The sequence below is a fragment of the Bufo bufo genome, chromosome 9 (assembly GCF_905171765.1).
Source record: "Bufo bufo chromosome 9, aBufBuf1.1, whole genome shotgun sequence".
In the NCBI taxonomy this organism is placed as follows: Eukaryota; Metazoa; Chordata; class Amphibia; order Anura; family Bufonidae; genus Bufo; species Bufo bufo.
Window position 1 is genome coordinate 15,193,658 of NC_053397.1, and position 15,092 is coordinate 15,208,749.

Genomic DNA, 15,092 nt, shown 5'->3' on the forward strand with positions numbered 1-15,092 from the left:
TCTTCTGCAGTCCCAGATGACCCCCGAGAACATGTTAGTGGGCTAACTCTAACACGAGTTTTCGATTGGCCCCGGGCACCACCAACTGTTCAACAGGTTCACCCCGCAGCTGGTTTACCCGATATAGCATATTCTGGTGGACCACAAAATGGGGAAACATCGACTTGGCCCCAGGTTGTTGGGGTACACCATCAAGTATTAGCACATTCTCCTAGGCCCGGGATAGGGTTGGGTCTCGGCGTTGGGCTGTACCGAAATTTTCCCTGGAGACATTGAGGTCTGCCAACCCAGGACCTGGTGGCAACTCCTCCACGTCTACCCACCATTACCCTACGCGGGGTTGTCTCCCCCTCTTCCACCAAAGTGGCGGTCACCCCTACTGCTGGCCCTTTGGCTTTGGGTTCCCAGGGTTCTGGCCGTCCCCCTGAACAAGGCCAATTTCCTGGGCTTATTCCTGTCTCATTGGTATCCTTAACTCTCACAACCGGCCATAGGGCAAGGAAACCTGGAAAGTCTCTCCCTATTATGAGTTCATAGTGGAGATTTGTGGCGACTGCCACTTCGTGGGTCCACCTGCCGGCCACCGTGGTTAGAGACACCAGCGCGGTGGGGTAGTCTTTCAAGTCTCCATGAATGCACATCACCCCAACTTTCCGGCCAGTATACTCAGCGGACCGCACCAGGGTAGCCCTTACCAGGGTCACCAAGCTCCCCGAGTCCAGCAGCGCCTCCGCTTCCACCTGGCACAAGTGGTCTAGAGCCTCCGGGGTACCTGTGGCACACAGTTTCCTAGCATATAGCGATTTTCGGTAACCACAATTAGTGTCCATGGGCTCAACCCGATGAGAACACTCAGCCCTGTGTGGCCAAATTCCTAACACCGCCAGCAGATTAACTGGGTCCGGCCCATAGGGGGAGCCTCCTGGGGGGGGGGGGGCAAGTCGAAATACACCTGCTGTTACTCTGATGCCAGGAAAGGAGCGACGACCTCAGCCCACTGGTCTCGGGGCAGCTTTTCCCTGGTGGCCACTTTCTCGTACATCGCCAGGTAGGTTTCGATGTCGTCTGCGGGTGTCATCTTAGGGATCGCTGCACAAACTGCTTTCCGGGCATCATAGACGCTTGGGGTTGCCCCTGCTGTCTGCAAAGCCATCACGTGTTGTAGCAGCAACTGGTTTGACGACATACAACTGTGCCCAAAAATATTTTGGCGTTTACGCCAGCCTCACTGCGCTTGCCCGCATCCTCCACCAATTGTGGGGATTCGCTCTGGTAGTTAGGACTAGCGGATGAAGTATAGAGGCAAAGTACACAGTTCTTGAATCAAACAGCGATATTTATTCACACATTGGTGTATAACAAAGTGCAGATAAGGTTTATCACAAAACGCAGGTGGCTTGGTGTTTGTTCACACACAAGGAAAGTCCATAAACAATAAAAGTCACCTTTTCTCTTGGGTGTTAATTCACACCCTGTTAGCAGTTCAGCCTCATCAAGTCCATAGGCGGCCTGTTCGCCGGCCTGAGTCCTCAAGCCCGACTCAAACCTCAAATCCCAGCACAGCCTTCAGTTCACAGCACACAGACTCCTGAGCTCCACTGAGGGAGGTAAATCCTCCACACCTGGCAGTGCTGGCTGGTTTTTATGCCTAGCAAAACCCAGCCTGGAACATGGGGAGTAGTCACCCACCCAGTACTCCCAGTAAGAGCCGTCCAGGATCAGCCATGCTAAATCTCAAGGTGTCAGTGAGGGTGCATTCACATCACCGTTTAGCTTTCCGTTCTTCTGATCCGTCAGAAGAGAGAAAAAAAAATCAGGATCCAGTAAAAAAAAAAACGGATCCTGTTGCATCAGTTGTCATCCATTTAATCCATTTCTGTCTGAGATCCGTTTTTTACACGGGAAAAAACTGCATGCAGTACTTTTGTTTCCATCTAAAAAAACGGATCTCAGACGGCAATAGCTCAAACGGATGACAACTGATGCAACAGGATCCGTTTTTTTTACTGGATATGTAAAAAAAATGGATCCTATGCATAAGGGCTCCTAAACACGACCGTATGCCCTCCGAGACATACGGTCTGTGAGCGCGCCATATGTCCCGGAGCGGCATGCATCGTGCGCACGGGAGCACACAGCATCATAGCTTACTATGATGCTGTGCGCATCATCCCGCCCCTGGGACTATTGTCCCGCACTCATATGATATTATGAGTGCGGGACAATAGCCCTGCGGGCGACCTGATGCGCACAGCATCATAGTAAGCTATGATGCTGTGTGCTCCCGTGCGCACGATGTATGCCGCTCCGGGACATATGGGCCGCTCATGGACTGTATGTCTCGGAGGGCATACGGTCGTATGCATGAGCCCTTACTGATGCAACAGGATCCGATTTTTTACAGGATCCATTTTTTTTCTCTCTCTCTTCTTTTGACGGATCAGAAGAACGGAAAGCTAAACGGTGATGTGAATGCACCCTTAGCAATAGCTGCCGCTGACACATAAAATACCGGCTCTTACTTCTCCGAGGCCAGGAACCTCGGTGACACGTACCTTCCATCCACGATGATTCCTTCTTACAATATATTCATGTAAATTAGCTAGATCAGAATATTTGGACCTACTGGCAGCAAAGAACATAGTCCCAGTGCTATGGCACGTATTATTTGTGGAGGTCACTCTGATGCCGCAGCTACTGGTGGCACTTCGGCTGTCACTATGGTCGTAGCTTACACGGAAAAGGAAAAGCTACTGCGCTGCAATTTAATTTTCCATGAAAACAGCTCTTAAAAGTAGATAACAATCCGGCGTATGGCGAGTGGACAGGATCTAAACAGATTCTCTAGGAGCAGGAATCAAGGTCCAAGGTTATGCGGTAAGAAAGCGCCGCTGTGTGCTGACGTTATCTCACTTCTACAGTCCGCTGGTGTGAATGCCACCCGTGTGCAATACTGGAGGTGGAAAGGGTCATGTACAGCATTTACCCCTAACAAAAACATTAGAGTATCTGATCAGTGGGCATACGACTGCTGGGACCACCGCTGACCACAAAAATGCGTCCCGAAGTCCCCAGAGTGAATGCGGTCGCACATGCACGTGTCAGCTCCATTCGTCTCTATAGAAGGGCTGGAGGCCGTTCAGCCCTCGTTTTTTTTCCTGCAGTCCCATACAGTTTAATGGAGCTGGCGAGCGGATGCGGTCTGAAATCAAATGCGGTCACCGGGAGCAGGCACTTCCGAGAACAGCCGCCGGGTGCCTTCATCGGGCTGTTCTCGGAACTGCCTGCTCCCGGTGATCGCATTTGATTTCAGACCGGCTCCCGACACAGGTAAGGGCTTACCTGTGCATCGCCGGACGGGTCAAGATGGCAGCCCGCATGTGTTCGTTGGCGAACACTGCGAACTGACCATCACTGATAGTGACCTGAAAACATTCATACATCTTGCACATGCACAGGGAAAACCCCGGACCGTTCATGCGCAGTATAATACCTTTTGTGGGCATCGCCATCATTTATAGTAACGCTTAAAGGGGTTGTCTTACTTCAGCAAATGGCATTTATCATGTAGAGAACGTTAAAGGGGTTATCCAAGAGTAGAAAAAGCCCCCCCCCCATATGCCAGGCCCCTCACAATGAATATACTTACCCCACTCCTGGTTCCTTCACCGCCGCCGCTGCTTCTCCCTGTGCGCGGATGAAAACATCCGGTGTCGGGGGATGAGCAGCCAATGGCAGGCGGTGACGGGGACGAGCCTCCCTAGCGTCACCCGCGATGCTAGGGAGGCTCGTCCCTGCATGCCATTAGCTGCCCGACCCCAGATGTTTTCATCCGCGCACAGGGAGAAGCTGCAGCGGCGGTGCGGGGACTAGGCGTGGGTAAGTATATTCAATTTGAGGGGTCCGAAATATGGGGGGGGGGGGGGACAGTTTATAGTCTCAGATAACCCCTTTAATACAAACCCCCCTGTGCTCTGGTGAATTCTGGCGCTGAACGGCGCAGGCGAGGTGAGGGAAAGACGCTCACAAGCTGCCAGCTTCCTCGCTGCGCCTGCGCCGAATACCGAACGGCGCGAGATTTCACCAGAGCACGGGGCTGGCAGACGGATGCGAGCGCTGCCTGGCCCTGTCAATCAGGACTTGGAGGGAGGCGACAAAGGTAGGAGAACGGCGTAACGGGAGCATAGATAAAAGTGGGAATAGGCTAGTCAGGTTTAGCACATCGCTAATGTCAGCTAGCTTAATAGGGTTAAATCTGGTGACAGATCACTTTAATGTAGTGTGATTGTCCATATAGCTTCCTTTGCTGGCTGGATTCATTTTGCCAGCAGTGGTCGTGGTCGTGCTTGTACACTGTAGGAAAAAGTGTCGGCCTCGCTGGTGTCCGGGAGCGTGCATAGGCCGACACTGGATTGCAGGGTGGCTGTAACCATGGAAACGAGCCATGTATAATACAGTGGAAAAATGAATCCAGCCAGCAAGAGGCGATATGGACATTCACAATACATTAGTAAGTGCATTGTGTTAACTTTCTCTACATGATAAATGCCATTTGCTGGTGACACAACCCCTTTAATATAATGTTACAGGGTATACCTCTATCACAGCTTCAATGGCCAACTTTATCCGCTCTCGATAGCGCCACCTACAGCTCCACTGCTCCCCCTTCACAGCCTTTACAGCCCCCTCCCTACAGCAGCTGAACAAAAGGGACGTGTCCATCCTGAACTGCCCAAACCCAAAATGGCTCCTTCCGTTCGGACGATGACGACTCCCTACCAGCCAATCACAGAAGCGCCAGTCAGCGCTCTCACACGCCACCCTCAAAGCCGGAACGGAAATGACGTCATAGCGAGCGGCTGCTCCCATCTGCCATCTTGGAAACGGGCCCGTCTGAATCGAGCTCTCGCCTAGGACAGCGTTAAAGACCGACTAGGCCGTACCTCCCCAGAGCAGCCGTTCATTTTCAGTCACTACGAGCTCCGAATTCTCCCCTTCCTCCTCAACGGGTGGGACAATTCTTTCGATTTAGAGACGCAGCTGCCAGCACTCAAGATGGCCGCCTTAGCCTTCGGTCAGCCGTGAGGAATGCCGCTGAGCGTGGCAGGAAGCGGAAGTCGCCGGGATTTTTCTCTCTTCCGGTGACTGACGTGTGGGTGAGCGGTGTTCGGTGACGTGTCTAGGGAGCTTCTTCAGTGCTGAGAGCGGCGGAGGCCAGTCAGTCCGAAGAGAGAGCGCCGAGCATCCACACCAGCAACCCGGCCTCCTGCAGCCCCCCGACCGCCGCGGCCATGGGCAGTGAGTATCCGCAGCGCCCCTGAGGGGAGGGGACGGACTGTACCCCCGGGGATGGAGCTCTCCTCGGAGGCCATGATATATATGGAGGATATGTCCCGTATAGTTTATATGAGGGCCCCATAGCTTCCCTGTATTATCCCTCCAGCTTCCTCCTTATTATAAAACCACCCGGGTGTGAAGACTTATGCAACATCCCTCAGGGAGGGGCACATATTTCCCATTGAAAATGATCAGTTTTGGTGGATTTCTACATTCGACCTAAAACATTTTGCTCGGAGCGGATTTCCTTTCATTTTCCGTTATTTAAGGTCAGCGACTGAGATTGATGGTTTTTACCGTCAGGTCATCGGCCAGGGAAGATCATCAGAATGATGGGGGTGATTGTCCATCGCGGCTGTCTTTTCTAGATCATTCTGGAGATGAGCGTAAGCTGCAAATGTTGGACGCAGCAGGTTTCCTTTGGTTTGGGGCTGACGACCCATTTTAATGGCATGTCCACATTGGGGCGGGGGTGTCACCTGCTCAGGAGAAGCGGTAGGCTTCTCTTACACGTCCGTCTCCTTGATGACATCTGTGACAAGATGGTCAGCGCTCAGCGGCTGATCCGTGTTTGGTCCATGCATCCGTTTTTTGGCCCTCCATGTTTGGTCCGGGCACTGCTAGGCTGACAGTTTCCAGAGCATCTCCTAGCAATGATCCGTGAAAACCACTGACCAAACCTGGCAGGTATCCGCGTTGTGTTCCTATGTTTCACGGACAGATAGGCTATAGTGTGCGTGAGGGATCCGTAATCGCGGACAGTATAGCGTATGTTTCCGCTGTGTTACCGCCAACCCACGGTCAGAGAAAAATGACTGATGTGCGAATGATTACGTGAGTGGGCCCTGATGCGTGATAGAGGCCTTAACCTGTATTACATGAGCGCCCGTTGGCGTCGGCGGGTCCCCACAGCGGGAACATCACAGGGATTTCTTTGCTTCTTCAATTGTCTTCCTGCGGAGTGTTACTTTATCATACAGAGCGGCCGCCAGGAGTGCCGGAAGTCATGTGAGGTCAGGGAAGGTGCGGACGAGTCGGCAGTGTGTGTGACCTGAGCTTCTGCCGGGTCACACATCGCAGTCAGCTGCTGGGTATTCTGACCCCACTGGAGACCAATGGAAATTGCATAATGTCTAATGATATGAGCCGTGCTTCACCCTAATAAACCCGCGCCTTTTGCAGGGCTCTCATGTTAGGATTAGATAGAGCCGCGTCTATGAGGTGCATTCAGCTGTCAGACCCTCCATCACGTGTTCAGTACATGTAAGGGCATAGTAGAAATATGTGCCGCTGCCCCCAGGCCGTGCAACGTCAGCCAGGTCTTATCCACTTTTTATTGTAATGTGCTCTGTATCAAAATCCTGCCCCTGTCTCCTCACCACCGCTGTCCTGGTCGTGAACAGGTCCGGTGCTATCGAACCCCCCCTGTGCGTGAACTGGTCCGGTGCTATCGAACCCCCCCTGTGCGTGAACTGGTCCGGTGCTATCGAACCCCCCCTGTGCGTGAACTGGTCCGGTGCTATCGAACCCCCCCCCCCCCCCCCCCCTGTGCGTGAACTGGTCCGGTGCTATCGAACCCCCCCCCCGTGCGTGAACTGGTCCGGGGCTATCGAACCCCCCCCCCCCACCCCCCCTGTGCATGAACTGGTCCGGTGCTATCGAACCCCCCCTGTGCGTGAACTGGTCCGGTGCTATCGAACCCCCCCTGTGCGTGAACTGGTCCGGTGCTATCGAACCCCCCCCTGTGCGTGAACTGGTCCGGTGCTATCGAACCCCCCCTGTGCGTGAACTGGTCCGGTGCTATCGAACCCCCCCCCCTGTGCGTGAACTGGTCCGGTGCTATCGAACCCCCCCCCCTGTGCGTGAACTGGTCCGGTGCTATCGAACCCCCCCCCCCCCTGTGCGTGAACTGGTCCGGTGCTATCGAACCCCCCCCCCCCTGTGCGTGAACTGGTCCGGTGCTATCGAACCCCCCCTGTGCGTGAACTGGTCCGGTGCTATCGAACCCCCCCCCTGTGCGTGAACTGGTCCGGTGCTATCGAACCCCCCCCCTGTGCGTGAACTGGTCCGGTGCTATCGAACCCCCCCTGTGCGTGAACTGGTCCGGTGCTATCAATCCTGTTGCTATCCAGTTTGTAAAAAAAAAAATGCAATTCTGACACCGCTGGCTCTTGGGGCGTACTGGTAGTCATAGGTTTGTGATAGCCGGAGGCCCACAGGTTTGAGACCTGGACTCTTCCTGCAGTGATGGAACCAAAGGGTCTCTTTGCAGGACTCATCACGGCTGTACACCTTGGGTAGCGGCCGTTTGGTCGACAACTATTTCTCCGGAACCATTGCATGCTGAGTTCGGCTGAGCATGCATGTGTTCTCAGTGGGGAGAGGGCAATAAGCAGCTGTCGGGCACCTCAGGGGGCGGCTTATCACCTGGGAAAACAAAGGATCAGATTTGTTGAAATTAATCATTACCCATCTCCCCCCCCCCCCCCCCCCCCCCCCTACTTCACATTGGGGGAGAGTTGAGGTCTCCCCACATACATTAAATGGTCGGACAGCCCAGAGCGGTGGGTTCAGGCGATTTAATCTGTAATGTGTACAGATATATATGTAATTATTGTATTGGGTAATCTGTGAATGAGATTAATGGATACGTTCACCGCCAGTGTAATCAGCTGTCACCGGGGACACGTCAGTCCAAAATCCGCTGTCGCCAGGCACACGTCAGTCCACGAGCTTCACTTCGGCAAATATTTGATCTCTGTAGCGCAGTAAGGTTTATTTGTTGATATGGTGTCGTCTTATCAGCCACTTCTAGTATACAGCGCAGCCGCGGAGGTGCACAGGAGCAAAGCAAATAAAAAATCATTATTGTGAAGTTATTAAAACTTTATTTCTTTTTCTCTCTCAACAGTCAAATTTCTTGAAGTAATTAAGCCGTTCTGTGCGATATTGCCAGAGATCCAAAAGCCAGAAAGAAAGGTAGGTGACGATGCATGGGGCAAAAACTGTGTTGTATCCAATGGCATTTACATCATGCAGAATATAAGTCCCATCATCCCCAGGCAGTAAGGGCTTGTGTTCAGTGTGAATGAGCCATCCGTATGTCCGTTCTGCGACCCTGCAAAAAAAATCGAACATGTCCTATTCCTGCCCGTTTTGCGGACAAGGATAGGACAGTTCTGCAGAGGGAAGGAAGTTCCGTTCGGCAAAATGTGGAACGTATGCGGCCAGTATCTGTGACTACGGCTGTTTGCATGAGCCCTAATTCAGTAATTCCTACTGATAGGGATGAGTGCCGTAGAGGGAAACATTGGTGCACTTGTAAGGAAGCCAGAGGGCCACGTCAACACTTTGTGTGTTTGCACGAGATTTACTTATTGACTCTTGTATTAATGTTGTGTATTTATTCTCTCCAGATCCAATTTAAAGAAAAAGTATTATGGACGGCGATCACCCTGTTCATCTTCTTAGTATGCTGCCAGGTAAGCACAGCAGGTTACTGCTTCCACCATGCATTTACTCAGTGGGGGTAGCTGCGGGGACCCGCTCTTACGCCGCAGCCTTGGCCGTGTCTGGTACTGCAGTGAAGGGGCTGTGGAGCTATATCACTCCAGCTGTTGTCAAACTACAATTCCCAGAGTACTCCATTCATTTCTATGGGAGTTCTGAGAAGAGCAGAGCAAATATGCACGCTGGGAGTTGTAGTTTCACAACAGCTGGAGTGTCGGGGGTTGCCTACCCCCTGCTATATCATGTACTGCAGCTCTGGCTCTGTGCTGATCTTAGTAGATTCCTCCCTTTTTAAGGATTTGTCACTTGTTTTTTTTAGATTCCCCTCTTTGGTATAATGTCATCAGACTCTGCAGATCCCTTTTACTGGATGAGAGTTATCCTGGCTTCCAACAGAGGTAGGTGACCGGCTGGTGTTCTGTGCGCTGACATCATGGGTGGGACAATTCTTGCTGATGGGGTGTTGTTTTCCCCAGGCTCCTGACACTGAATGGTACAGGAGACCTGCAGAGACTCTAGTATGGTGCACTAACTGCTCTACATTCTTCCTATTTTACAGGTACCTTAATGGAGTTGGGTATCTCTCCCATCGTCACCTCTGGCCTCATCATGCAGCTCCTGGCCGGTGCCAAGATCATTGAGGTTGGAGACACACCAAAAGACAGAGCTCTGTTCAATGGAGCACAGAAATGTAAGTCAGCCATGTACTGAGCGCTATGTATTCTAGAGAAAGACGGATGCACTTTTAAACCACTTCCATCTTCTTATCTGTGACAACTGGGCACCTGACCGGCGTCTGCTGGATTTGCAGAAGCTTTTAAGGTCCAGGCTACAAATATTGAAGGCCTATCCTCAGGATAGGTCATCTGTATCAGATGTGTGGGTTCGACACCCACCGCCCTCACCAACTGTTTTGGGTTGGAAACTATACAGTAGACAGAGTGGAAGCAGCAGAAGGCTCCTACACTGTGTAGATGTCAGCATAGTGCAGTTCAGTTCCAATTCGGTTGCTTATTGGTGGGTTTCTAGGTATTGGACACCTATCAATTAGGAGAAATAAAATGGCCGCTGTCCTATTAATACACACACAATCTGTCCCAATTGCACAGCAGGACAAGTTACTTCACAACACTGCGCTAAAGAGCTGCCTCATCCTCCTCTCTGCTCATCAGGGATTATGATCCTCAATACAGTTTAATATGATCTTCAGCTGGATCTCTGTAGGAATGGAGTTCATGAGGAGACATGAAGTACAGAGAGGACGGACTGTGGTAACGGAGACTGCATACAAGTGCTGCTGCTCTCCCTCCTCTACTTCATGTCTCCTCATGAACTTCATTCCTACAGAGATCCAGCTGAAGATCATATTAAACTGTATTCAGGATCATAATTAGAGATGAGCGAATTTCATATTTTGAAATTCGTTTACTGGTAAAAGGTGAATTGAGTTATGGATTCCGTTACCACGGACCATAACGCAATTCTGTTACTCCTTCCATTATAATAGAAGTCTATGGGCTGCATCCGTCTTGTTTCATTTATGCAGGGGAGTCCTCTTGCATAACGGAAATGGGACGGATCCGTTATGCAGGCCATAGACTTCTATTATGACGAAATGAGTAACGGAATGCATTCCGTCATAGAATTGCGTTATGGTCCGTGGTAACTGAATCCATAACACAATTCACCTTTTACCAGTGAACCAATTTCAAAAAATGAAATTTGCTCACCTCTAATCATAATCCCTGACGAGCAGAGAGGAGGATGAGGCAGCTCTTTAGCTCAGTGTTGTGAAGTAACTTGTCGTCCTCTGTGATTAGAACAGATTTTGTGTGTATTAATAGGACGGCGCCATTTTATTTCCCCTGATTGCTCCCTAGACAAAACAAGCCATTATAGCTAATGAAAGGTATTTTGGAATATATTATTATAATTTAAGTATTTTTAGTATTTTTTTTTTTTTATTTTTTTTTCTTAATGCCCGGAGAACCCCCTTTAAAGAGTTAAGATGAGGCTAATTAATAACGTAGGCTTAACATTTTCTGTTCAACACACAGTCCATGTCTCTGGGCTTCAGCATTGCAGCCAGAATAACTCCTCCAGAGTTCACAATGCTGTTCGCCTTCTGAAAACTGGAAAATAATGTAAAATGGAGCCAGAGTTAAGACTGTAGGACCCTGTGAGACGAGCCTGTTCACACATCAGCACATTCCATTGTTGAGACGTAGCATCTGCACTTATTATTGATATCTGGGTTTGCACGGACGTAATCTTCCTTCCTTTCCTTCAGTGTTTGGTATGATCATCACCATCGGTCAGGCCATTGTGTACGTCATGACTGGCATGTACGGGGATCCCTCTGAGATGGGTGCTGGCATCTGTCTGCTCATTACTATCCAGGTAACACTTTGTTCCATATGTTTTGCTGTCCCCCTTTTGCCTCAGACTAACCAGGCCTTTTTTCTTGCCTCCAGCTCTTCGTTGCCGGTCTGATTGTTTTACTTCTGGATGAGCTGCTCCAGAAGGGCTACGGTCTGGGATCTGGTATCTCTCTCTTCATTGCTACTAATATCTGTGAGACCATTGTATGGAAAGCCTTCAGCCCAACCACAGTGAACACTGGTAGAGGTAAGGGAGCGGAGATAGGCAGCATACATATATTTGTATATATGGCAGAACATACAAGTCGTTTTATAGTGTATAGATTTTTTTTACTGGATTATACATTCATAGTTGTGCATTAGCTTCTTCTGATTGTGGTTTGTATCTCCTTTTTCAGGCACAGAGTTCGAGGGAGCCATCATTGCCCTCTTCCATCTGCTTGCCACTCGTACTGATAAAGTCCGCGCCCTCCGGGAAGCCTTCTATCGCCAGAACCTGCCCAACCTCATGAATCTGATTGCCACCATCTTTGTCTTTGCCGTGGTCATATACTTCCAGGTGGGTCCCTTCTCCCACATTGTACAGTGAATACTAATACGGATTTCTGTGAGCGTCCTCTAGTCTGCGGGTGCCACACCTTGCTGACTGGACAAATCGTGTTATGGTTCTACCTCCTATGGAAACGCGTCCTCGTTCTTCTGCTAATTCTGTAACATTGTGTATTCCAGGGCTTCAGAGTCGACCTCCCCATCAAGTCTGCACGTTACCGTGGACAGTACAACACCTACCCCATTAAGCTGTTCTACACCTCAAACATTCCCATCATCCTGCAGTCTGCCCTGGTCTCCAACTTGTACGTCATCTCTCAGATGCTGTCTGCCCGCTTCAGCGGCAATCTGCTTGTCAACCTCCTGGGAACATGGTCTGTAAGTATCTGGAGACCCGAGTTAAGGGCTCATGCACACCATATTTTGGGTCCACGCCTCATCCACATTTTTTGCTGATCGCGTGCAGACCCATTTGTTTCTATGGGTCCACAAAAATTGCAGACAGCACACGGATGTCATGGCAAATTATAGAACATGTCCTGATGAGCAGTTCTATCAGCAAAATGCGGCATGCACACGACCGGTATCCGCATTTTGCAGATCCGTGTTTTTTGGACTGGAAATGGCCATGCATGAGGCCTAACCCAGATTATAAACTGTCCACCATGGCAAACAATTTTAATATTTTTTTTTTAAAATTCTCATTGCATAGAAAATAAAGCAACTCTGGACAGGTGTTAGTTAAAGAGGACCTTTCACTAGAATAGAAAATCTAAACTAACTATACAGACGTGTAGAGCGGCGCCCAGGGATCTCCCTGCACTTACTGTTATCCCCGGGCGCCGCTCTGTTCTCCGGTTATAGCCTCCGGTATCTTCATAGTTAGGCTCCACCCAGGGAAACCTGCCGGCGTCTCATTCTCCCATGCTGTAGCGCTGGCCAATCGCAGCGCTCAGCTCATAGCCTGAGAGGTTTTTTTTTCTCTCAGGCTATGAGCTAAGTGCTGCGATTGGCCAGTGCTACTCCATGGGAGAAAGAGACGTCGGCAGGTTCCACTGGGTGGAGCCTAACTATGAAGATACCGGGAGAACGGAGCGGCGCCCAGGGATAACAGTAAGTGCAGGGAGATCCCTGGGCGCCGCTCTCCGTGTCTGTATACTTAGTTTAGATTTTCTATTCGAGTGAAAGGTCCTACTGTTTTGTTTCTACAGCTCCTGTGCAGACCGATGTCTCGGTATCGACAATCGCACTCTGCATAGTCTGCTCCTGCAGTTCCCTTCTATCTGTCCTCTATTTCTTGCTAACCTACCAAATGCATATTAGCACAAAGTGAGGGACAAATGGAAGAAAGTGTGAGACTGCAGGAATACACTGCACAATTTGAGGCAGTCTGCATAGGAGCTGTAGAAATGGTGGGACACTTTTTTTTTTAAATCTTTGACAAAGTTGCTTAATTTTAGTTTTATTCAGACAAAAAAGTTTTTGGAAATGCGTACATAACCATTAATGGAAAGAACGAAGGGGAAATGTGTTGTAACCTCACCTCTCGTTGTTTAGGACACCTCCACCGGTGGACCTGCCCGAGCCTACCCTGTGGGTGGGCTGTGCTATTTCCTTTCTCCGCCGGAGTCGTTTGGTTCTGTGCTGGATGATCCGGTTCATGCGGTAGTTTACATAGTCTTTATGCTAGGCTCCTGCGCTTTCTTCTCCAAGACCTGGATTGAAGTATCTGGCTCCTCAGCAAAGGACGTAAGTGTCAGGCTCCGAAGCTTAACGTGGCGCCGCTCCTCTTGTCTTTTATGCACAGTTTAATTGACTGCTCTGTTGTCTGCAGGTTGCAAAGCAGCTTAAAGAGCAGCAGATGGTGATGAGAGGACACCGGGAGACATCCATGGTGCACGAGCTGAACAGGTGAGGGGTTTACTGCTGGGTTATTCTGTTCCAGTAAGGTAAAAAGTAAAGGAACTGCCCAACATTTAGAAAACCCACAGGATGCAATACAAATGAGTAAAACCTTCAAATTGGCAATAATCTGTGCTGTTCTTTACTTGGCCACAGCAATGGTATGACATATAGGTCACGTCACCCTCTAATCGTTTGATGCAGCAGTGCTGCCTGTATGGACTACAATTTCTCGGCCCATCTGCCTTGTTCTTTACGTGGTTTTCTATAGGAAAGTTACTGCTATCATTAATTAGTGATATATGAAGTAGAGCCATGGAGGCAGTACTGCATGCGCTTGTCATTTGCTAGGAGGCAGTACTATGTGCCTATATCTGTAGACTGCTTTAGTGCTGCCTGTAGTAACATGACTGGCACATTCCAGTAAAGCAAGCACATAGATGGCGGTCACACCGCTGTCCTATGGTCGGTTTCCCTGCCAACGCCTCCAGTGCATATTGAGGACCAAGAATGGACTGTACTTAATCTGTTTTCTCCCCCCCCCATTTTAGGTACATCCCTACAGCCGCTGCCTTTGGTGGTCTTTGTATCGGAGCGCTCTCTGTCCTCGCTGATTTCCTGGGTGCCATAGGATCTGGAACTGGTATCCTGTTGGCCGTCACCATTATCTACCAGTACTTTGAGATCTTTGTCAAGGAGCAGAGCGAGGTCGGAAGCATGGGCGCGCTTCTCTTCTAAAAACATCACATGTTCTTTTTGCAAGGTGATTCTGCAGACCCCAAGATGTGATCTGATCTTGTGACTTGGAAAACTCCGTTCTAAGTGTGTTCCAGGGACTTCAGAGGGGCTCAGACACATCGCTGAGTTGGTGTCCGTTCACCAGTGACGTCCTCAAACGAACCCTGTTTGTTTGTTTTTTTCCTTTTTATCTGTTTCGGCCCATTTTTATAACATTGTGGACAATGTGCAAGAACTTTTTTTGCTTTTTTTTTTTTTTTTTTTTTTTTCCCCCACAGGATAAATATTTTAATTTTCACAATTATGAGCATGAATACAAACAGGGCATCTATTTAAGTCTCCTCTCATAGACTTAAGTCGTCCAGTCGGTTAATGCGTCTGTACAGTCGGAGCAGAACTGATGGGTATTATCATTTTTTTGCAATAAAACTTTTGAAAACAAGCTGTTCTACGTTTTTTATTTAAAGGGGTTATCCCTTGAGTAATGTAAAAAATGAAAATCAGACATCATACAGCACATGACAACCTCTTTCTAACAAAGCTAGAACCAGCCCTGCACCTCCCATGGATCCAGAGATCTCCCCATTCATTGCTCTGCTAGATTTTTTTTTAAGCTGGCAGCTCAGGGGGCGTGTCTCGGCTCTTCCTATCACAGCTCAGGGGGCGTGTCTCGGC

At 49.7% G+C, this 15,092-nt stretch overlaps 1 protein-coding gene across 1 annotated transcript; it reads left to right on the forward strand.

The window, feature by feature from the left end:
• The first annotated feature begins 5,113 nt into the window (after positions 1-5,113).
• SEC61A1 (SEC61 translocon subunit alpha 1) lies at positions 5,114-14,859 on the forward strand. The gene is made up of 12 exons (XM_040408593.1): positions 5,114-5,298; positions 8,249-8,316; positions 8,754-8,819; positions 9,167-9,245; positions 9,407-9,538; positions 11,138-11,247; positions 11,322-11,475; positions 11,627-11,787; positions 11,958-12,155; positions 13,335-13,526; positions 13,612-13,688; positions 14,231-14,859. The coding sequence occupies exons 1-12, from the start codon at positions 5,292-5,294 to the stop codon at positions 14,415-14,417; spliced, it is 1,431 nt and encodes a 476-aa protein (XP_040264527.1). The 5' UTR covers positions 5,114-5,291; the 3' UTR covers positions 14,418-14,859.
• Positions 14,860-15,092: the final 233 nt, after the last annotated feature.